General features: G+C 40.5%; 2 protein-coding genes across 2 annotated transcripts in view; both read left to right on the forward strand.

Moving 5' to 3' along the window:
* Positions 1-10,225, forward strand: part of LOC308129300 (guanine nucleotide-binding protein G(i) subunit alpha-2-like) — a 53,234-nt gene extending 43,009 nt beyond the window's left edge. Inside the window, exons 4-9 of the mRNA XM_080495182.1 lie at positions 2,635-2,795; positions 6,361-6,489; positions 8,255-8,384; positions 8,576-8,729; positions 8,933-9,144; positions 9,246-10,225. Of these exons, the coding sequence (XP_080351308.1) occupies positions 2,635-2,795; positions 6,361-6,489; positions 8,255-8,384; positions 8,576-8,729; positions 8,933-9,123 (765 nt within the window). The 3' untranslated portion in view covers positions 9,124-9,144; positions 9,246-10,225. The remainder of the gene's footprint in view (positions 1-2,634; positions 2,796-6,360; positions 6,490-8,254; positions 8,385-8,575; positions 8,730-8,932; positions 9,145-9,245) is intronic.
* Positions 10,226-16,453: 6,228 nt separating this feature from the next.
* On the forward strand, positions 16,454-19,148 carry LOC308129154 (PAK4-inhibitor inka2-like). The gene is made up of 3 exons (XM_080494952.1): positions 16,454-16,571; positions 16,685-16,718; positions 18,025-19,148. Exons 2-3 carry the CDS (start codon positions 16,701-16,703, stop codon positions 19,030-19,032), a joined length of 1,026 nt encoding a protein of 341 aa, XP_080351078.1. The 5' UTR covers positions 16,454-16,571; positions 16,685-16,700; the 3' UTR covers positions 19,033-19,148.
* Positions 19,149-23,009: the final 3,861 nt, after the last annotated feature.

Consider the following 23,009-nt stretch of genomic DNA (forward strand, 5'->3'; position numbering starts at 1 on the left):
TCTAAATTAGTGGTTCCTGACTGAGTATATTTCTTTATCTTTTCTGATTTTCTGATTGTTACCAGAGATTTGTGTTTCAACAAGCCTGCAGACCGTAGAGCAGTGACGTCTGTCACAAGAATAGGCTTTACTCTGCAGTTTCTACAATTATGATTCTCCCTCCCCCAACAAACAATCATGAACGGCAAGAACATAATATCTTTACAAACTTGCATCTATACATACTTTAACCTGCAACCCCCCATAATTCCAAAAAAAGTAATAAGTTCAGGTTAGATGGGAAAATAAAAATATGGTGAAGGATGTGCAGCAAACATACTCGTAGTAGTCACGCGTCATGTTTTCATCTGCAATGAGGTTCATGTATGGTTCCTATAGTATTTCGGAGTCCTCAAGACTTCTTGTCAAGTTGGATTTTACAGTTGGATTGTGTCTTTCTTCATTATCCAGGAGCATTAATACAGAGACATTTTGAGTCGGTAGTTTTATATCCTGAAAAAAACGCCACATTGGTCAATCAAGCTTGTCAAATTAGGAATACTGTCTTTCAGCTTTGTTAAGAAGAATGTTACATCATCTGCATATAAGGCTACGCAATAGTCTTTTCATTCGCAACATGTACTTTTATGGCCTTAACATATCTTGTAAAGTAGGTGAGAAATAATAAAAAAGGAAACGACCTGGTGAGATGACCACCAATAAACAGACACAAGTGGTGCGCACCCCCCCCCCCCCCCCACACACACACACACACAAACACACTTATTAGTCTCTTGAATCTCCTGATGATATGTCAGCCAAGGTCTGAGGTCCGTGGTTTGTGGTTACCAAGGGAATGACTCTGTCTCACTTTATTGGAGGCTACACATACCTTTGTAAGTTACTGTGATTGTGTGATAGTTCCATAGAATGTCTCTGCCTCCTGTGGAGTTGGAAAAAAAAAAAAGATGAATCCTCCCTTCATGGAGCACTCTTAAGTTTGCAGGGCTTGTATTGAAACCTGTGGAAGGCGTTGATGTCGATAAACAGCTTCGTAGTGGCGCTGAACCCCCGGCAGGTCCGGAGAAATCGTATTCCTTGACTGCCTGCGTCAGCATTATTTTTGCCAAAGGTGCCAATGCTGGACGAATTGCAGTGCTTTATTAATTACTTAATTTGATTTACTTATTTTTCTTTGGTAGCTGCCTGCAGGGAGCATCGAGTACCCTGGAACATTTCACATTGGAACTCAATTGAACTGTGTGATGTCCTTACAATTGTACAATGACCGGGCACTTTGTTGTCTTCCAAAACCAAAACATTACCTTTCCTCACATTACCCGTATATCTTTTTACTTGTGTGTGTGTGTGTTTAATTATACAATTTTCTTTGTGTCAGTAGTGATTGATGTGTTTCTTCAAAGTGTCAGCGCTGCGCCATTTCTGGTCGATTTCACGGCATCAGTTAGAAATCAACATGTTTCTGTTCCTGTTTGTCTGGTTGGGTTTCTGTTTACATTTTTACACGCTGTTCAACTTTAATGCCAGGATGTCTTACAGAACTCATGGCGGAAAACATACAGGAGGAATATAGCCTCTAATCTCATTATCTGGGCATATGAGTTTGATTTTGAAACCTTTGATATTCATAGGTGTCAACATGTTTACATGTGCTTTCGAAGTTAAATGTACAGAGTAAAGTGTAATACAGTTTTGGTGTAATAATACAGCCTGAAATATGCCGTACCCTTCATGTTGACTAAAAACCTGTTCTTTAATGTGGTGAAAGTAATTTGTATCAAACTACCGCTGCACACATGAAGGGCTGTTAAATTGGGATGACCTCCAGTTTAGGATTGAACAATGGTGAACAAATTCATGGAAGTAATTTCTGAAACAAGCAGATTAAAGGTTAATAGAATTCCTTGTTTATTGTGAGACGCAAAAAAAAAAAAAAAAACGCAATTCATCTGGCAGGTTTTTGGAACTACATTGGACTGCAATGGAGCAAAAAAAAAAAAAAAGCCTAGTTTCAACAGTAAGACCGTTGACCTTAAAGCGCTTGATACTAATAGACACAACAGTCTTTCAAGGTAAAAAAAAAACTAAACAGTCTTGAATGTACCCAGGCAACAAGCAACAAGTAACCACAACAAAAAAGATGTTTCCACCATATAATTCCATGTACGCCATTTACGGCTCTTTGCAGTTTTATTTTTATCAAGCTGCACGTTTGCCTCTTTGCCTTGAATCTTTCTTTTCCAGGTGGCTGTATTATATGTTCAGAGCTTCATTGCTCTGTGATTGTAGGCCACCTAAACTTAAAGGTGGCCTATTTGATCGATTCATCATGAGGCCAATTATCCCACAGGTCAATGTATTATTCTACGTCACACCATTTCTCATTGATTTGGTAAATAAACTTTGTCTCACAATTGTAACTGAAATGTGCAGGTCACAACCAGCTGTGTAAAACTACATGCAAAATAAAATGTGTTTTGGGTCATGTTCATCTGGATGTATGTATAAGACACTATAGAACCCTGTATTCCTGCGCTTACAAGCCTCCTACCCAGTGAATGGAAAAACAAAACAAAAAGGTTAACATTTTTAAAGGATCCTCCGTATCGAATTCTGTTTGTTTTGTCTTCTCAGGATGATGCCCGCCAACTGTTTGCCCTGTCAGCAGCAGCAGAAGAGCAAGGCATCCTGCCAGAGGACCTGTCCAATGTTATCCAACGACTGTGGGCCGACGGCGGCGTCCAGAGCTGCTTCACACGAGCCCGAGAGTATCAGCTCAACGACTCGGCGGCCTAGTGAGTGTCCCAATAACAACTCCAACACCACCAAGATTGTGATGTGGATCGCAGTCGCTGTGGACAGTTACGCTCAGAACACACGCTGACTCCACATTGGGTCATGCCATAAAAAGTTATTTCAAACCTTAACGTCACGTAAGTCATTATATTGGTGTTATGAAAAGTGTGAAACCAAACAGAATATGATCCTTATGGGAATATGATCTTTTTATTTGAAAAGATGGCATTATGTTATCACAGTGTATTCAGCTTTGTGTATTCTTCATGAAAAAACAATTTAATCAAGAAAAATCTTACTTTTTTTAGTCTTTTTTAATACAAAAACAGTATTTGACTGCAAGAATGTGACAAAAGAGCAAATTTTTTCTTGATTTCAGAATATCTATAATTGTGTGGACTCGAAGCTCTTTTTTGGCTTTTTGTGATATGATGCAAGAGAACTATTTAAGCTTTTCTTTTTATTGATTAAGCAGAAAAGTTATACATAAATGTTTGTTTCATATTTGTCATGTTTGCCATATGCAATCTTGTGAGTAACTCTAAAGACATGCAATCAGGAAGAAAAAAAAATGCCAGTTTTATCTTGAATAGCAACTCACTCATATTCCCTCCAAAAAATGAGGAGGTCCAGTAAATCAGGTGATATTATAGTTTCAGGAGAAGAAAAGAGGCGAATCAGTAAATGTGAGGATTTCAATCTGTACTTGTTTAGTCTCAACTCTGTTCTCGTTATATCTCCAGTTTCACTTTTCCATTTGCTACCTTCAGTTTGATTTTTGTTGCTGTTACAGTTTCAGTGAATTGTCTCTTAAAAAAAAAGAAAGAAAAGAAAGCCTGTTCTCACAGTAGACAAATGCAGAAGAGATTTTAGTCTCGTTTTTGCCCGTTTCTCCTTCTTTTTAAGAGTAGTTCCATTGCAATTCCACAGCTACACAGTCAACATCAGCATTTCTCCAAAGGTCCTAATTACCTCAATGACCCTTGTCTCTCGAGTGCTTCATTTGTGGGCCACGCCGCTCTCCCCTCTTAGTATAATAACAGTGAGAGCATGCAGTAAATGCGATAGGCTGCTGGTGAGAGGTGAGAGGTGGTTATCACTGTGACCCCGAGGGATGCACAGCTGCTCTCCTGCGAGAGTCTGAAGAATACAAAGCCTTGTTCGCCAACATATGCCTACAAACGGCAGCAGGAACGAACTGCTCTGACTCCTGGCTAGTATCTGAGAGCTTTGATAAGACGACACCTCCACAATGTGCTGCAACCTGCCAGGGGAGTGTTAATGATTGCTTTGCAGTCAAAGCAGCATTTAACTTCCAGGGGGAGTGATATTGTTCTGTGTTTGTTGGCCAGCGTAATTATAACTTTGTCATCTTCGCTCCACTGCCGCCGTTAAAGTTGAAGGGACCTGGAAACGCACAGCTCACAAAAAGCCTCGCGTTTTAGAGGCTCAGACGAGTGGGCAATGCGCAGTGTGCTTCACCGGGGCTCGAAGAGGGTGGGTTGCTATAAGAGAGGGCTAAATGAGTCTGGCACTAGACCATAATCCATGTCTGAGCACCTGCTGAGTGCCAGAGAAAGGACGGGACAGATAAAGTAGGTGAGACGGAGTGAGAAATGGCACAGCTCACATTAACAGAGACCTCTGTTCTCTCACAGTTCAGGTTTGATTAAAAAAGAGGTGGGGTGTGGGGGGGAACCAGCCATTTTTATTTGAGGGAACAATTCTCGTCTTTTCACTCAACTGTGTTGATAAAAGAATCTTCGGTTGTACTGCAAGTGTTCAGTGTGCAGCAACATGTGTGCACTTTGTACTGCACCCTGCAGTTGTTTACCTCAGTCAACATGAGAAAATTAAATACGGTGACATGATCACACCTTCCCCTATTGAACCATAAAATGAGCATTGTTTGTCCATTGATGAGTTTCTGTCACATCGTGGTTTGTGAACTCAATTCAATTAATCTTCAGGGCTTATGAGCGCAATGCCGGAATGAAGCGCTTGTTAAATGTGATGTGTGGACTATGAAAGCAGCTCAAACAGCTGTGTGTGAGTGAGATTATGATTAAACTGGTGGCCACGTGGTATGGCGTAGTGGTGTGAAGGCTCAAATATTTACACATGGTTCTTCGGCGTGTGCATGGGATTACTTTTAGTACCGACACTTTGTTACACAGTAACAGTCTTTTTATGGAGCTGAAAGATTGACAGAAGGTAAACTGATCCTTCTGTGTTTTCTATGTTAGTCTATGCGATGAGTCACACCAGTCTTTTTTTTTCTCTTTTCTTTTTGTACGTATATATTTCATCCAGCTGTATTTCTTATGAACGTTACTGATTGTAGAGCAACACTTTGCAATCAAGAGTTCACCACTATCATTAAATACGAAACAACCACTCGTAAAAGTCTGCAAAAACGATTATTTAAATTCGTCTCATGCAGTCGTGAGCAGTTTGAAGGCTTTGACGACCCCGGTGGCTGAAAATTGCGCTCTTTGTGGGAGCCTTAAAACGGCTGGAAACAACTTATACTGTCTGTGATGATGTAAATTTCATTTGTACTCGCACACCACCAGTGATCACTGTCGACAAGGGATCGGAAACGAAAACGATCTCTTCATTTTGAGAAATGAGATCCAATAAAATGGACTGAAAAGGAATTCAAAAAGGACAGCAGTGTGTCTCTCTCTGAGACACACACACACACACAGTGGACATTTGAGAACTCGGTGAAACTGAATAACTGTCAGGAAGCTGGAGCTCTAATGGAAACGGGGGCAGAAGTACTCACAAACACACCCAGGCAGCTTCAATATATGCAAAGCCATTTTAGACTCACCAATTAGCCAAGTGTTTCAGTTGGAAGGCAGAAGCCGGTGTACCTCCAGAAACCTCTTACAGGCCAAGGGAGAACATGCAACTTTGTCATTCTGCCATTTGAAACCAGGATCACTGCATTAATTACTCATAGGCTGAAGACCTCCTGATTTTCTGACTTTATATATAAATACATTTTGAACTGAATTGTCTTTAAAAAAAAAAAAAATTTTTTAAATCATTTCAGCAGCATATATATTCATTTACACAGTTTCTTAATTTCTTGAATCCTGTGTTAGCATACCGCCTGCTCATTTTTCACATCTGTAGTTGTAAATGGAATTTAGAAATTATATATTTCTTCAACTTATAAATACAATCATTGGGACCCCTTAAAAAAAAGCCTTGCATGAATAATATTGAGGTAGACGGAGACTGACTGCAGATATCAGCTCTTCAGTACGACCTGAAGTCAGCAGAGGTAAAGAATCCCGTGACCGCGTCACATAATGTGATGATAAACTTGTTTGCGTTTTGGGCTGCACTGTGTTGTTTGGAGTGCCAGCATGAGGCAAAGCTGTTTATCCCGTCTCTGTGTGAAGAAACAGGGGAGACTTTTGACCTGGAACAACCTTCCTGCACGCCTCGGCTGAACGCAGCGGCTTAGGATGATTACCTTTAGTGATGATTGAGGACAAGGGCTCTCAGATTTGATGCATGTTTAATATGTTCATGTCCTCCCACCAGTTACCTCAATGACCTGGAGAGGATAGCCAAGCCCGATTTCATCCCCACGCAGCAAGATGTGCTGAGGACTCGAGTCAAGACCACAGGCATTGTGGAAACACATTTCACCTTCAAGGATCTGCACTTCAAGTAAGACCTCGCTGTTTTTTGTTGTTGTTTTGTTTTTTAAACTACTGAATCCTATGCCTCTGATGAAATCACTGAATGTGCAACATCCACGGCAGACCACAATGTGCAGTTTCTTCTCACCTTCAACAGGCTGTACGATCACTCACTGTGGTTTTTTTCTCATCATTTAAGATCTACTGCACATTAAATGTGGCTTCTCAATGACGTATGTATTTATGTCCATCTACTAGGGCTTACTGATATGGGGCCAAATGCTGCAGGGAGTTTGTGAGGGAAAAGCTAGATATTTCCGAGGGGTTGTGTGACGGGTTGTTAACACGGCCTCATACTGTAGCCAGCCGCTGCCTGCAACGCTGCATCCAAATGGGCTTCCTCTTCAATATTGACAGCCATGCATCTTCCCCTGAGGTCACCATGTTGTTTATTCTTGAATTTCCTCTTCTTCCCTCAAAAGAAAAAGAGCTCAACGCTTCTTGATATTTGGCCAGTGTGTTAATTTTGAATTATTTTTTTTTGCCAAACACTCATCCCAATGCAACAGGAGTACGGATGCAGTGAATTTGACTTAATTGTTAATGGACATGTCTGTTTGCCGGCATTAGATGAGCCCTGAATGTACATTTTTAAAACACGAGTTGCTTTAATGTTCTTTCTTTGAACATTTTGAACATTTCTCTTGACATTCGACTCAACAGCAGTGCAGTCCATTAAGTTGAGCCATCTCTGTTCGTCAAAGATATTTTTACTCTAATGTGAAAGTCTTCTTGAAAGCCGTGCTAATGTATGCAGTAATACATACACTGTGGATGGAAGAAAACAGTTTTATTGTGTTTAGACAGAAATAATCCTTTCACGATGGTGACGGCACTGCAGAGGAATTGTGTTTGCGTGGTTATGAATCATCACTTTTACATCTGTTAAACTGTTCTTTGCCGTTTTGCATGCACACACTGTCTACTTTCTGAGAAAAGTTATGGAATTCACAGAAAGCAAAACATTAGCTTGTCTGATTTACACATTTGAGGCATCAGTTCTGAAAACTCTATCGTGAAAATAGTCACCTATTGCGGCGTCTTTGATGCCGGGCCGTGTGATGTATTGGGCTCATGTAAGCAGAGTTCGGGATGAGCGCGGTGCAGAGGTAAACAGTGTGAAGTGTGTCACTGTTATAATGAGCTCTGCTTACTCAGCCCAAAGCCGGCTGTCTACCGGAGTTGAGGCGGGAGCTCTAATGAACCAAATTCAGCAACGTGAAAAACTGCTGAGCTGGAAGAGCGACGCGTCATGAAGGAAAGTTTGCCACTTTAAGATGTTACAAAATGATTCCACGCTACGCTTGGCGGCCGGCTGGAATACTTCCGTTCAATATTGGATGAAGAAAAGCTTCAGTCTAGCAACTGTCCACAGGAGCATCCTCTCTCGTCCATCTCCTCCACCTTCATGAATAAGCCATATTAGGATCTAAGTGGCGGGAGAGAGAAAGAAAACCTGCTCCCACCATGACTCAAGCTGTCCTAAACCTCCTTGTTACCACAGCAACTGTATTGCACTGAAAATGCCAAAGAAATTATGAGGCATGTGCTGCAAACACCCTGGCTGGAGGACAGGAAGTGGCAGAAAGCCAGGGGGAGACCTTGAAGCAATTTGGCTTGTCTGTCGTCGTGAAGAAGTCTCGTTTCTGTGGCCCCTCAGTCCCTCACGCTGTCCCACAAAAAAAAACATGTTTACAGTGGGTGCGTGCGTGTGCTTGTGCGTGTCTGCGCAGGATGTTTGATGTGGGAGGCCAGCGGTCAGAGAGGAAGAAGTGGATCCACTGCTTCGAAGGAGTCACAGCCATCATCTTTTGTGTAGCCATGAGCGCTTACGACCTCGTCCTGGCCGAGGACGAGGAGATGGTGAGTCAAATATCGTCTCCTCAGAGTTAAAAAACAGTGGCTTTGCTTGTATTTCACAACACACAGCCCCAACCAAATTGTGAAATGACGAGAGAGGCTGACGGCTTTAGTGAACTCATTTCCTTTATGGGCCCCAGTTGATTTTTCTCCAATAATCTCTTTATCTCCACGTTTGTGCCTGTCCCGCTCAGAACCGAATGCACGAGAGCATGAAGCTGTTCGACTCCATCTGCAACAACAAGTGGTTCACAGACACGTCCATCATCCTGTTCCTCAACAAGAAGGACCTGTTTGAGGAGAAGATCGCCCAAAGCCCTCTGACCATCTGCTTCCCTGAGTACACCGGTACTGACCGAAATCATGTCCTTATAAAACCTCATATGACTTCTTATAAAAAAAAAAAAATAGTTGTTCTTCTTGTGTGGATTTGAAACATTTACATAAAATTACATTGAATGCAATAGATGTAAATAAAGGACGTGGGAGTGGCTGCAGGTTGTTTTTTTGTTTGTTTGTTTTTGTAAACGAGTATTTCCTCCGTCCCTCAGGCCCCAACAAGTACGAGGAGGCCCAGGCCTACATCCAGACCAAATTCGAGGACCTGAACAAGAAGAAGGACACCAAGGAAATCTACACCCACTTCACCTGCGCCACCGACACCAAGAACGTGCAGTTTGTGTTTGACGCCGTCACCGACGTGATTATCAAGAACAACCTGAAGGACTGCGGCCTCTTCTAAACACAACCGCAGAGAGTCGAGGTGTGTCTCTCAGAATTCACCGTGGAGCCAAATAAGGATTTAATGGAACAAGTCTGAGCCCGTGTGAAACGACTGATTTTTGGTTGTTTTGTGTGTTTCAGATTACTTGAAGAGTTCCGATGACCATAAATGACGGCGGATATATTCACATCATGAATGACTGCACTGGCCAACCACAATTACTGCTTTGATCTGCTTTTTATAAAGACACCTAAGAGACTGAAAACCCGACGAGCCTTGCAGATTTTCAACGATTGCTGATCCAGTTCGCTCGTATTGTTAAACTCTTTGGGCTATGACCACAAAAATCAACATTTCTTATTGTATTTTTGTTCTTTTTTTTTTTTCTTTCTTTCTTTGTTTTCAAATACTAGAAGAGGGAAAACTTTTTTATATAAATGCATTCATTTTACTTTTAGAGATTCTGATGTGCAAATTATTAAACTTTTAATCATATGAAGCTTATTTAAAAAAAAAAAAAAAAAAAAGACGAAGCACAGGCATGGACATAAAATATGATTATAAAAGGAAAGTGCTTTTTTTTTTTTTTTTTTTTTAATGTTTACATCTGTTCATCTTTCATAGCCAAACTGCATATTGTTCTGCATGACTCAATGTGTCAAATATTAGCTCTGTAATCTTCTGCACAAAGTACCATATCTAACATTCCTACAAAATGAAATAAAAAAAATAATAAAAATTTAAAAGGAAAAAAAAAAAGAGAGAGAAAATGACTTCACCTGCAGGGGGAAAATGATGGCGAAATTTTAACTGATATTTAAAGTATGTGTGTACCTAACATTCTTTCACTTTTTATAGTACCATTTCCATGTCTGTTGCAGTATGTTTGTGCCTTGACTTCTGTTTACAACCAATTCCTAGATATGCTTCAGTACTGTTTGACCTACTGTGCGCCTAATTTTTTTTTTTCTTCCATTTTTCTGCCTAGCACCTATGAATATATAGTGAGTATTAATGAGAGACGAAAATCTAATTCAGAAGGTTAGTGTTTTTTGGTAAATATTAAAATGCTTTAAAAGTCCTATATGATTTAATTTAAATAAAAGTAGACATCACCTGACTTTTGTTGATTATTTTTTTATCCCCCCCCCCCCCCTGTTCGTCCTCAAGCATCTCCACAGTTCAATCTGAGTTCAGAGCATATTAAAATACAACTGATGCGCACTCAAAAACCATTGTTGATGTGCTATTCCATTTCAATCAATCAAGTGATCATTTCTATGCTCTCACGCAGTCAACGACCAACATCCGGCGGGGATAATCTTCCTGTGTTGTCTGTGTGGTAGGATCGCCACTTGCCCATCAAGAAGGCATCGGATAGGCTTCAGATATGTTCTGCCGAGAACCATCTTCAGTGTTGACTGGGAGTTGAAAGGTATAGAAGCACCTTCACAGAGGGTCTCTCAATGAGGTACAATATGTCCATGCTTACAGGAAGAGACACGGTTTCTTCCCTTCAATATCCACAGAAGGAAAGTGGTTTGGAACCATCCAACCATTTTCCTTCAGAAACTGTTAAAAGGGCAGTCATCACAAAATGACATTTATTTTTCTTCTTTCTCTCTAACATTGCATGAAATAACATGAAACCGGAAAATGAGAGAGCACACTTTAGAAACCACAAGTTCAAAACAAGAACAAAAAAGTAACAAGTTTTTTTTTTTTTTTTTACCCACAGCTTTCAGACGCATAACAAACGTCACAGATCAACTTAATGCATTTCTTTCCTTGTCGGTCCGTTGTAGAAATTTCAATCCACTGTGGGACTTTGAGGTTTTTCCACAAAAAGTACAATACAACAAACATAGAAGGTCAGATGTCACAAAAACTTTTAATTAACGATGGATCAAAACAGTCAGTGTTTTAATGCACTCTTGGCCTGCCTCGTTTTGTGTTTGTGCCACATTCTGGCCAATTCCTCAAAGGAGTTTATTCAAATTTGCTGGTCAGAGGTTAAGACCACTGACTGAATATTTCCCCTATTTTCGTTACTACAGTATTACCAGAATGGATTACATCTTTATAAAACTGCTTAACTGTGGGACTTGGCTGGCAGAGGCATCAAACTTGTGGGGGTTGTTGTACTACAGAGGCTGCACACAGAACGTTTTGACTGGTTGTGTGTAATTTCCACATCTTCAGACAAGAATGAGCTTAAACCATGACAAACCTCAGTAATATACAACTTAGTACTCCTGGATGACAAAGACATGGACCGAAGGGATTATGTGGTTTACACAGCAACAATCCATCAAAACTCCCTTGGGTAGCTAAACGTCAAAGTCTTGGGAGTGTAATTTAAAAACAGTCATTTCTGTCACACAGTAGTGTTACTGGTCATTGCATGTTTAGACTATTGTGTTTAACATGAGCAGTAAACCTATTAGGACTTAGATTCGACTCATTCATAAGTGAAGGAATTTCTACTTTTTAGAGACAAAACTTGTTTAATTCCTTCAACGCACAAGCAGACACAAGTGCTTTTCTTGCAATGGGTTCATTTGGCTTCTTGTCAAATCTACCAAATTCTCAAAAAATTTAAAATTAAAAAAACATCCCAGTGAAAACTAAAGCCAGAAATGTAAAAGCTATTATTATAAACTTAGGAAAGCATTTACACTGTTAAAAGCAACAAAGAACCAGGGCAAAAATATACACAAGTCAAATGCACGCAAACTTCACTAGGGAATGTCCAAGGAGAGACTCCAACCCGAGTCCACGTCACAAAGTATTTAAGCGAGCTGACACTGCCACCTAGTGGACATTTACTCTGCATAGCTTCGCTCAATAAGGTATATTTTTCCCCTCGCTAAATCAGCTGAACTCACTCTTTTGTCTATAAACTATTGTGTCAGATAAAACGGATTGCAAAACAGATTGATCTCATAATGATAGAAATCACACTGGTGACAGTTTGGAAACTAATATCGTATTTACTTGTGATTGATTTGATTTTTCACACAAGAGCTGCAAACAAAGGTTTCATGCATTTTATGACCGATGCGATAAATACATTTCTCGGAATTACTTTTGATGAAAAGCTCGGCTGGAAGACGCACATAAATATCTTGAAACCTTCTGAATGAGTACTGTATGAGTGTGATTTTCAAACTTTAAATGTTTTTTGTTTTTTTTAACGTGTGGTAGACTCAGTGCAAAAGTAAGCTCTCTGTGCACTGAGTACCATGCGACCTGGAATTAATTGCGGCTGATGGGAGGGGGGAAAGTCAATTTAAGAAAATGAAACGAATGGAATGACTCGGTCCTCAAAGGGGAGGCATTTTGGTATGATGAATTATGTAACTGTGAAGTAATTAAATCACAAAATGGCAAAAATAGTAACAGTCTGTTGAAGATGTCCTGCAGATATGGGACACAGACGGGCCCTTCCAGTGTGAAGAGGGACGACTCGGCGACGCTGGATGCGCGTGCTCATAGAAAGAGACAGGCTTGGAACTGTTTTAAGCAGCAGCCGCTAGATGGCGGCAGAGCACAGAGAGGAGGAGAGAGCGCCAGCAAGCGGGAGGCCGCGAAAACAACTGAAGTGACACGTGACGTAAAAGAACGACCTCTTCTGATCGATTCATTACTTTTCTATGTGTGAATGGGGGTTACTTTCAGCAAATGTTGGTAAAATTTTGTTTTTATCTATAAATATTACACATGATTTTATTTCACTTATGCACATTTTTTGATGGAATTTTAGTGTATTTAATGTATTTAATATGTGTGTTTGAAGTTAATGTTTTATTTTAGTATATTCAATCTGTATATTTTGGTAAATATTTTTGGTAAAAGTATTGATGTTATTTTGGTATATTCAATGAGTCTGGACACTGCTTTATTTGAGCATATTCTAAATAATTTGATAAAAATGTTGACATCAGTTAGGTATATTTAATGTATATATATTGGTATTATTCATCTTTATATTTTGCTAAAATATTTTGATGTTATTTTAGTTTATATTGCTATGTATGTTTATTTCATGTTGGTATATTTAACCCATCTATATTGGTTAGTATGCTTGTTATAGTTCAGTCTATTCATGTAGTCTGTACAAATAGTTTTATATATTGATGCACTTTAAGTACATTTAATTAACATGGTTATATTTGCATATATGTGTCACTTTAGTGGATTTTTATCTATCTATGTATGAAGAAAAATTATTATTATAATTATTAATTTTTTTACTGCAGATGGATCATTTTAAACAACTTCGGGGTCCTACAGATGCCCGAAGGGATTATCGGACAACTCCTCCACAAAATTGCAAACCTGAACGCATCACTCAAAGCCCTCAGCTTTGAAGCAGAATTTGAACTTTACAGCTTATTTATTTTCAGAAATACGTTTCTGAAGACCACATCTGAGCCGGTGCATGGTTGAGTTTGTGCTCTGGGCAGCTGCCCATGTTTCTTTGGGTGTCATTGTCTATCTGGGATGAAACTGTTTTTTTTTGTGTCAAAAATACTTAATATCTTGTGTTTTTGTGTCAAATACACTTAATAATCCTTCCATGTCAAACATACTTTGATATCCAATCCCTTCAGTCAACAATGCAGGAAAAGGAAATAGTAATGGACGAGTGGCCCTTTCCCCATTTTACACATTGTCCCAACCTTTTAAAAGCGCCTTCGCTCATTCCTGATTTAGGAGAAAAGCACTGCATGATATAATGTTCCTGGCTCCAGCCAACCTGGCTTTGGCCTGGATGAATGGATCGTTATCAGGCATCTGGAAACCAGAGAAAGAACCATCAATTTGAATAAAGTGTGAAGAAGCTGGGAAACATTACAATACAGTCTCATCACCATTCACCTCTTTATCAAACCAAGAGTTGCCACAGGGGCAGAGGACAAACAAATGACTACTCGCATTCACACCTACAGACAATTAGACTCACGAATAGGCCCTCGATGCAAATGTTTTTGGACTGCATGAGGAAAGCTGAGTATTTGGAGAAATCCTACACGTACTTAAAGAGACCATGCAAAGCCCTCACAGATAACACATGTGATGCTTTTAACCTAAAAACCTCATCAATAAGTGATACAGTCGAGTTGCACACATGGCTCAGTAACTAAGGCATCGGTGACATTAGTTCTTTGTGAAACTTGCGTGTACTGCATCTTAATCACACTACGTACATGTATTGTTGCTCTTTTTTTTGCTGATGATGAGGATGAAAATATGTCTGCTTAGTTGAGTCTCTCCAAAAGAGCTTCCCTCAGAGGGCGCTGTAGCTCCAGCTCAAAAGAACTCAAGATGCCAATAAATAAACAACACAAATGAGTTTGTGATCCTGAAATGCCTGATTTTGTATTTTAGTATGACACCCAAGAAAATGTGGTGTCTGAAAATAACACGTCCACATTGAAACACATTTCTCAAAGCTTTAAAATATTTGGTATTTGCATACATTTGGTTCAGTGATGCAGGGCATTTTGTTCAAATCCATTGAGAATAATTGCACTGGAGTTTCAAATCACTGTTAGAAGCTATAAATGTAAATATAGCTCACCCGTATCTTGCTATAGCTTGAGAAAAAGACTAAAACTGCTAAAATATGACACAGTGTCCTGGATGGACAAAAAGATTGTTTTGTCCAAACACCTAACAATATATATGTGACTGTAAGAACAAAAACAAAAAAAACAGGATTCTGGCATGAACATAAAAGAAATAATTGGTTAATCTTTGACCTGAATGTGGATGAATTTGTTCGAGCAGCAGCTTGTTCAATAATTACATCCATTAGGTGCTCAGCAGAGATGGCATGCTCAGAATAAAAGCCTGTTCAGAAGCTTGAAATAATCACAACTCCATTAGAAGCCACATGCCATTACCTCATCCACAGCGCAGGGCAACGTGTGTGTTATTTCTGAGTGGATAATGTAAGTATTGAAGCTGGGGGTAGAGTATTGAGTATTGTATGCTGTATAAGGTGCACATGAAAAAGAATTACAAAAATGTGAGCATACAACAAATAAACAGACTCTATCATTATAATTTTTTCTTAAATATGCACTTCATTTTCCATCACAAATCACTGAGTGCCCAGTCTCAATGCAAAGTTCTCCGAAATGTGTTTGTATGAGAGTTGGTGGAGTAGCAGTGTGTAAATCATGAATCTGACCCTGAGCCAAGTGAAATGACTCCTCAATCATGACAAAGGTTAAATATTCACCTCCAACTCATTGATCGCATTAGCTAAGCAGAATGGGACATGCCTCAACGACCTGCATGTAAATGTATCAGCTGTGAAGGTGAATTTGCACTTCAACAGCAGATTATCAGACATTCATTAGCATGGTGCCTTTTCATTGATTCACCACATTTACCCAAACAAAACATCTACTGATGAATCAGAATGGGGAAAAAAAATCTTGGGTGCCATTAGCTCAGTGCTTGTTTAAGAATGCACAAGATTACATTTGCACATGAGTATTTTATGTTGAAATTCACTAAACCTACTAAAATAACTTCATTTTACAAATACAGAAGGGGAAATGGAAGATTAAAGCGAACACAGGACAAAACTATTTACTATTTTTTTTTTTTTTTTGGGCCAAAGTGTCTGCAATCACTGCGGCTCTGCCATGTTGTCATAATTGGCAGTTTGATCCTTACATTCTTAGGTATACCTGTTTTTTTTCCTTGTGTGAAAACTCACGAGGCAAAACACATTTTCATGAATCGTTTATAATTTTACATGTTGAGTCAGAGAATGGTACAAACCATAAACAGTTGTACTGGTGAAGTGACATTAGTTTGTTTGAAGTCAAATGGTGTTGCACACCTCTTGTTTGGTCTGTTTCACGTGCTCCAGAGCATGCACTTTAGCAAGTCTTGAAGAAAATGAGCAATAAAGAGCAGAGATAAACAACATGGCCAACCGGCACCATAAAGGAAATCACGACAGAAAGACAGCGTCTCCAACGAAGTAGTGACATTACTATAATTCTTTAATTTATAACTGCATTCAATGCAGCGACTGACTGCAGGGTGATTCCACTATCAGAACAGTTATTTGCTCTTCATTAGCCGAAACATTTCTTTCTTCCTTCCTATCATTTGCACTGAGTAGCTGTTTAGACTATTTACATTTGTATGTGCGTGTGTGTGCGTGTGTCTGTGTGTGCGCGCGCGCGTGTATTTCTTGCTGGGTTTGCAGAAGCGCAGTCCGCAGCTCTCTGCGCTCTGATTGGTCGGTTCAGTCAGCGTCTCTGTGTGTGTGAGTGTGTGAGTGTGTGAGCGGTAAAAGGAGGAGATCAGGACCGAAAGTCTCACTCACCACATCTGCCTCTGTGGCTGCATCACACAGATCACTGAAGGCAGCTTCTCCTCTTGGATGGGACGAGTTTCCCTTCTCGTTTTGGATCGGACATCTGGACAAGAAAGTAAGTCTCGTATAGTTTTTTGTCTCAACTTTCACGTTGCTGTGACTTCAAGATGAATGTTTGCTTCTTCGTTCAATCTGATCGTTTATTCATTTATTTTTTCCCCTCTGCAGGATTTGAATATTATAGATGAGAGACATCGGAATGGTAAGCCTAGTCCATATTTGCTTTTTTACCCTGAATAATTTGCGCATTTTTAATTAACTTTTGGATTTGCGCTCATTGAGAAATGGGAGCAGCTTGTTTGGTTCAACATATGGAGGCAACATCTGCTAATACAACAGAAGACTCGGTCCTGTATGAAATAACATGTTGCATTTGTTTACCCAAACAACTGGAGCCTTTGTTTTCCTCCTCGTATGTGAAGATATTCAACGGATTCTCGGTTCCACTCTTGTACGGTTAGGGTTGTGTGTGATTCTTTCTCAAGTTCTTGCAAAGTCTAGCAGAGTTCTTGAGAAAACGTAGAGAGGGCAGAAGGTCTTGCAACAGGGTCAAATTCTTCAATAGGCAAAGGGGTCATACAGGTTCAGAGGTTAGTGTACCGACAAGAGTGCTACAAATAAGGGTGCTGGTGGATCGTCTGCTGTGAGATTTGACTTTTAGAGTCCTACACGTGTCTAGGAAGTCCTGGTTCTCATTGTTGTTGTTTAAAAAAAAAAAAAAAAACGAAACTTTCAGGCCATACAAGAGACACCTTCTCAAAAACCAATACATATGTTTTGAGTTTAATGGGACTGAGACTTTATTTCTGTCTTTCTTCTCTCACTTTCACTGTCACATGATCTGGTGTGGTGTTTTGAGTTTGAGAGTAAGCCTCTGTTCTTCACTGGCTGATTCTGGCCAATCAGCATTACAGAGGAAAACAGAGTATTATATTCCTGAGTGTGCCACTGGTGAAATTCATAGGCAGACCCTTAAAGGGGCAGGACCTCATTTCTAAATCAAGCTCCTCAAGACCCCCACATTGTCCTTGATGCCCTTCAGTAGCGTGTCCTTTAGAAATTGTTTCACAATGTTGTGGAATATCTGCGATCATACGTGACTATTGATCTCAGACTAATTACATGTGTCTGGGATTTGAGTTGAATCACTCCTGAGTCAATGAAAATACGCCGCTCCCACAACTAGTTGGTGTGGTTGGATAAATTAACGGATAGGTGAGTTTCTTTGTTTGGGAATTTGCTTGTTTAGGACTTCTTTGAACATCAGGTCTGCTGGCCTAAAAGATTATAACAAGAGGAGAGGCGTTCTTTCATAGGCTGATGCCTCGTGCGTGTCCCAGCATGCCCACAAAACAATCCCTCAGAACCTGTTAATATCAGAGCCATTCTTCACCAGTACATTATGGAGTTTACCAGACTCCAGTCCTTGACCTTTATTGACTTTATGAACGAACGCTCCATGTTGTGTTGAAAACCACTAACTCTTCTTTCTTCTCCTGTCTCCTCAGCTTTGTTTACGTGAATCGGGCGACTGCCTGCGGGAGCAGATGCAGTATATGATGAGGTCACTGCAGGATCTGAAACAACTGCGGAGGACCTGTCCTGCAGCCAGGCAGCCCCTCGCTCCACTCGGCAACCAGCTCCCGTCCTTAGCACGCCACTCTGCGCTCGCACGCGCCTGCCAGCATCGAGCATTACGGCGAGAGCAGCGCGCACGCCTGCGGATGTCTGATGCCAGCACGGCCAGCACGTACGACTCTGCGTGCTGTCTTGCAAGTCCTCTCGAGGAGGAAGAGGAGGAGGACGACGACGACTCCGGCAGCAGGCTCGCCCTGAGTCTTCGATTGGGCTTGGGCTCTCCCAGCAGTCGTAAGAGCTTGGAGTTTGACTCGGGCTACTCCGAGGCGTCGTGGCAGGATGACACGGTGGTACTCAGGAGGACGAGGAACGTGAGGGTATCCTCTTCGGCGTGCATGCGCACAAACCGAGCGCCGAGTGGACGTATTCGGCCCAAATCCACCTCGGATGCATGTCTGGAAACGTGGACGTCATTTGAGGTCAGTGAGCCAGGGGACTGGACGAACTCTTTATTAACCAGAGGGCGCAACCGACAACCCCTGGTCCTGGGTGACAACAGTTTTGCAGACCTCATACAGAACTGGATGGACTTACCAGATTGTCCTGAACCCACAGAGTTGAAGCCAAAGCCAAACCCAAGAGGAAGACTGGCGAGGGGCTTTTTTGTCAACATGAGGAAGAAACTTGCTGGATTTTCTAAAAGTGTGGAGGACAGAGTGAGGATGAGATCCACTGACCCCTCTCATCTGAACAGAAGTGCCAATGCACCAAAACGCCTGTCCTGTCCGGTTTTGCCTTCACAGCCTAAAATTCCCTTTTTCCACCAGTCCCATTCTGCCATCAATGAGCTGGACTCAGACTTTTATCGCTTCACAGCCCTCATGAAATCAGGCAGCCGACAGCCCATAATCTGCAAAGATATTATTGGATATGTCTGACGTGACTCTATGCAAAGTCATGCGGAGACAAGACGGCCCTCAAGTGACTATAGTAATGTGACTGTTTTACTTTTTTTAATATGCTGTAAGCTATTGGAAATAAAGACGTTTTCATAATTCAACCTCTATATGCTCTCATTTATCATTTTGACTTTTAGCATGTGTGTGATGGTCCGGGTCATTTTGAATTGCCAGAAATATTTTTAAAAAACCGACTATTGACAAAGTCACATGAGTTTCATTACAGTTTGGTTAAAGGAGCCTTTTTGTGATAAGTACGTGCATCGTTTTGGGCAACCATAAAATTATATTCAAAGAACTGAAAGGAAAACAAGAGAATATCTTCGTTACGAAGATTTGCAGTCGATCCAGTACAAACAGTGCATTCTGAGTGGCTGAGGTTGATTTTAGAGGATATTTTGGAGCACTCTTGTGGGACTCTATGTTCTTAAGGAAAAGTTCTGCTCTTGCTCAACATAGGGCTGAATCCTTTGGAGATATTTTAAAGGGGACGACCAAGCTATTTAGAGGCCAGAAGTGGAGGCTGTATCAACACAGACTGCAGTGTGCCAGATGAGGTAATGTCCCATGTGCCTGTGCAGAATCATGTGAGGAGGGAAAAAGCCAGCTGCTTGCAGATGGAGCTGAAATTTACTCTGCTTTTTCGCTTTATGAAGCACAACACCTCACTAATAGCCCCCTGCCTCATTTAATCTGGCTTCTGATTGTATTGGTTTTGGCTTTAAAGGTAGCGCACACTCATCCACACGCATTAGTTAATGGCACAATTAATTTTAGGCTCACCGAGGAGGGAAAAAGCCGCAGATAGAGAGGAGTGGCATATGCGCCAAGATAAGCTAACGATCACTTCACCTTTGCCTTTACAAATTAACGTTGTTCATTAATTCACAGGAGAAACTGCAGTAGACAATATAAAGATAAAGAATTTTCCCCAAAGGAGTTTCCCATGCTCCCTGCAGCAGCCGGTCTCACCAATCATGTCTGATATCAAGGACAGCGGAGGGTACGCAAGAGAGATGGCTTTTACTGGGTGCCGTTTGTCTTGTGCTGTTTATCAAGGTCTCCTGGTGGAAAGTCACTGAGGCACTTGACGAGCACTCAGCTTGGATCTAATGAACTCTGGTCAGAAACACTAATAACATTCACATGCAAGTGAAAGTTCACATTGATATTGCATGATGCTGAAGTACAAATGTTTCAGTCCACGATGATAAATTAGGCCCTCAAATACTTTCTGTTAGCTTTCTCTGGCCTCTGTCCTGGTTTCCATTCAAGCATGTGTTAGTTCCTAGTCTTTTGCAGCTGTATGACCGCATCAATATATCAACTTCTGTAGCCAACCAAGAATCATTCAGGGGGAAGGGACACAGGAACCAGTGGATCCAGCCAGTTGGTCAGTCTCCTCCAAGCCATTGTATTGTCTTTAGAAGTATAGATTAAAGCACACAAAAGCAATCAGGAGTCAATTTTAATAATAATTGAGCACCAACTAAATTATGAAGTCTCATCGCTGTTGGCACAATACAACAGAAGCACTAACATTTAAGACAAAATTGCCGTAAAGAAAATAAACTGACTGCAAAGTCTAAAAGATTTGACTTGTGTTTGGGGAAAATGGCATTTATTCACAGCAACAAGCACAAACACAAGTATTTGCTTGGTTTAACAGTTTTTAGTTGATGCAGGCAGAGATGGTCAAATTACACATAGTTAATTTGAATTAAAGTACAGGAAGGTTACCAAAGTATAAACACACAAAACAGAGTAAAAAAAAAACAATGTAGCTATATAACCGCTCTATATATTTGTCAAGATAGTAAAGGTAAACAAATGTGCACATCTAAACAATACCCAGAAAAGACAAATAAAAGTAGCCCCTTTCAAGGACTTTTATTATCTTTGAGACAACCACTTTAAACATTTCCCCTAAATAACTCTGCGGATGTGGACTATCCTGCTGCTCTGAATCTGCTCCTTTTTCATTGGTGTTGTTGTGGACTTGATACTCAATATTTTGACTTTTGAACTCAAGGTGATCTGGCACTGAGAAGCCTGCCTCCATTGTGTCCAGATGCATCTTGTACATAATTCAGGATGTCTTCCTAGTTTTATCCAGTTTGCAGGTCCAGATTGGTCATCTAACAACAAATGTAGAAGTAAAGTGGATTACTCCAGTGTAAAAAAAACCCAAACCAACATGCATCCACAGGGAGAAGATACAAACTCCACTCAGAAAGCCATCCTTGTATTGAATATTCTCGCTGTGAAACGAGCACACTAACATCCGTTGTGCAGTATAAACACATTCAAAATACAATTTTTCATATTTAAAGCAAAGAGATTTATATACGCATACTGTGAAACAGCTTTCTGCTTGAATATCTGTCAAAAACCTTATAGGACGACACTGTGCGCCACACACAGAAGTAAGGCTGCTTCAGGGCAATCTATAGCCTGTTCACTAATACAGGGTACATTCAAAATGACCTACCTTTCAAACTATTAGGGATAAATGATGGCTGCCACCCACAGTCTGCTTATAGCATGGCAGACTTTGTTACTACTAAATGCCATAAACAGTAGTAATGTCCCTGGCACACATAATGATCTACAGTAGATCTGTTGATGCTTCACACACTCACAGGGTGGCCCAGTGGTGAACACAGCATATCTTCACTTAATTAAATGTTGAGCTGCGTATTTTATATTTGAACTGCGCTCCGAGCATGAACTCATGTCCACTGATCACCGACTCCCATCACCCATGTTGTAATCATTGTTTTAGTGTGTTCGAGTTCAGCTCACTCCTCAGCTCTGTGATTTTTTTTGTGTTGACATGACTCCAGCTCTAATTGGAGCTCATACCCGTAGGTCTATGTTGTCTCTGTCACAGGTTTTTGCACCGTGTACTCAAGGATCACCTCAGCGCATCTCTCGGTTTTCAAGAGAATATTAGGTCACGCTGTCCTTCACAGAGAACGGTGCCGCTGAGTACAGTTATCTTGTAAGGCTGATCAAACCTCATGTTCTTTTGATAGGTTTTTTGTAAAACAAAAATGAAAGCATGTAATTCTTCCTAGATTAGATACTGGAGGTATTGGGTATAGAGGATGAATTTAATGACAGTTTAACTAACTAACTAACTAACTAACTAACTAACTAACTAACAGCACCACTCAAATGAATGACATATGGCAAATGTTGCCCTCGCCCCTGTATAAAATGTGTCCTTGAGGAGAAATGGATATTAATGACTTAAATGTATTCCAAGACACTTTATCAAACAAATGGCAATGACAGGACGCAAAGTTTAAATTAGTTGACTTAAATGTCGGACAGATGTCCAGCTGCATTTGATTCATTATCTATGACAGAACCAGATGGTGATTAAAAGTCCGGACGGCCAGAAAAATGTTCTGTCACAGATAGCTTGTATCAGCTTATGTCTTTAATGAAGAAGGACTCCACTCATGACTGCTGAGACGTAACAACACACATACAGATCTTTTCTATTAAGATATCAAGTGTGGGACAGGAAGTGACTCGTGGGGGTTATTTACCCTGCAGTCTCACGAAGAATGAATGTGATTAATTAACGTTTGTGTTTTTATTTCTTTCTTTTTTGGCAATGGCATGGCTGGATAAATAAAATCAGATGAACACAGTCCCACACTAGTTATTGGTCCTGTTCTTTCACTATATGATCATTTAAAAACATCTTCCTGGAGCCCTATGATAAGAGCAGTTACTAAATTATCCCTCACAGTCATGATGAATACTTTTCCATCATATGTCAAATAAGCCTTCTTTCAAAACCAATGCTGTTTTCTTCCACTAACTATAAACTGGACTGTTCAGTTGGTGGGAATCATAACAGTTGAGATGACACAGGCCAAATATCCCAGGAGGCTTCCTTTTGGTTCTCATGGCCAAACAGGGCCCCTTAGGTCAGTTTC

This window comes from Blennius ocellaris (assembly GCF_963422515.1).
Source record: "Blennius ocellaris genome assembly, chromosome: 4".
Classification (NCBI taxonomy): Eukaryota; Metazoa; Chordata; class Actinopteri; order Blenniiformes; family Blenniidae; genus Blennius; species Blennius ocellaris.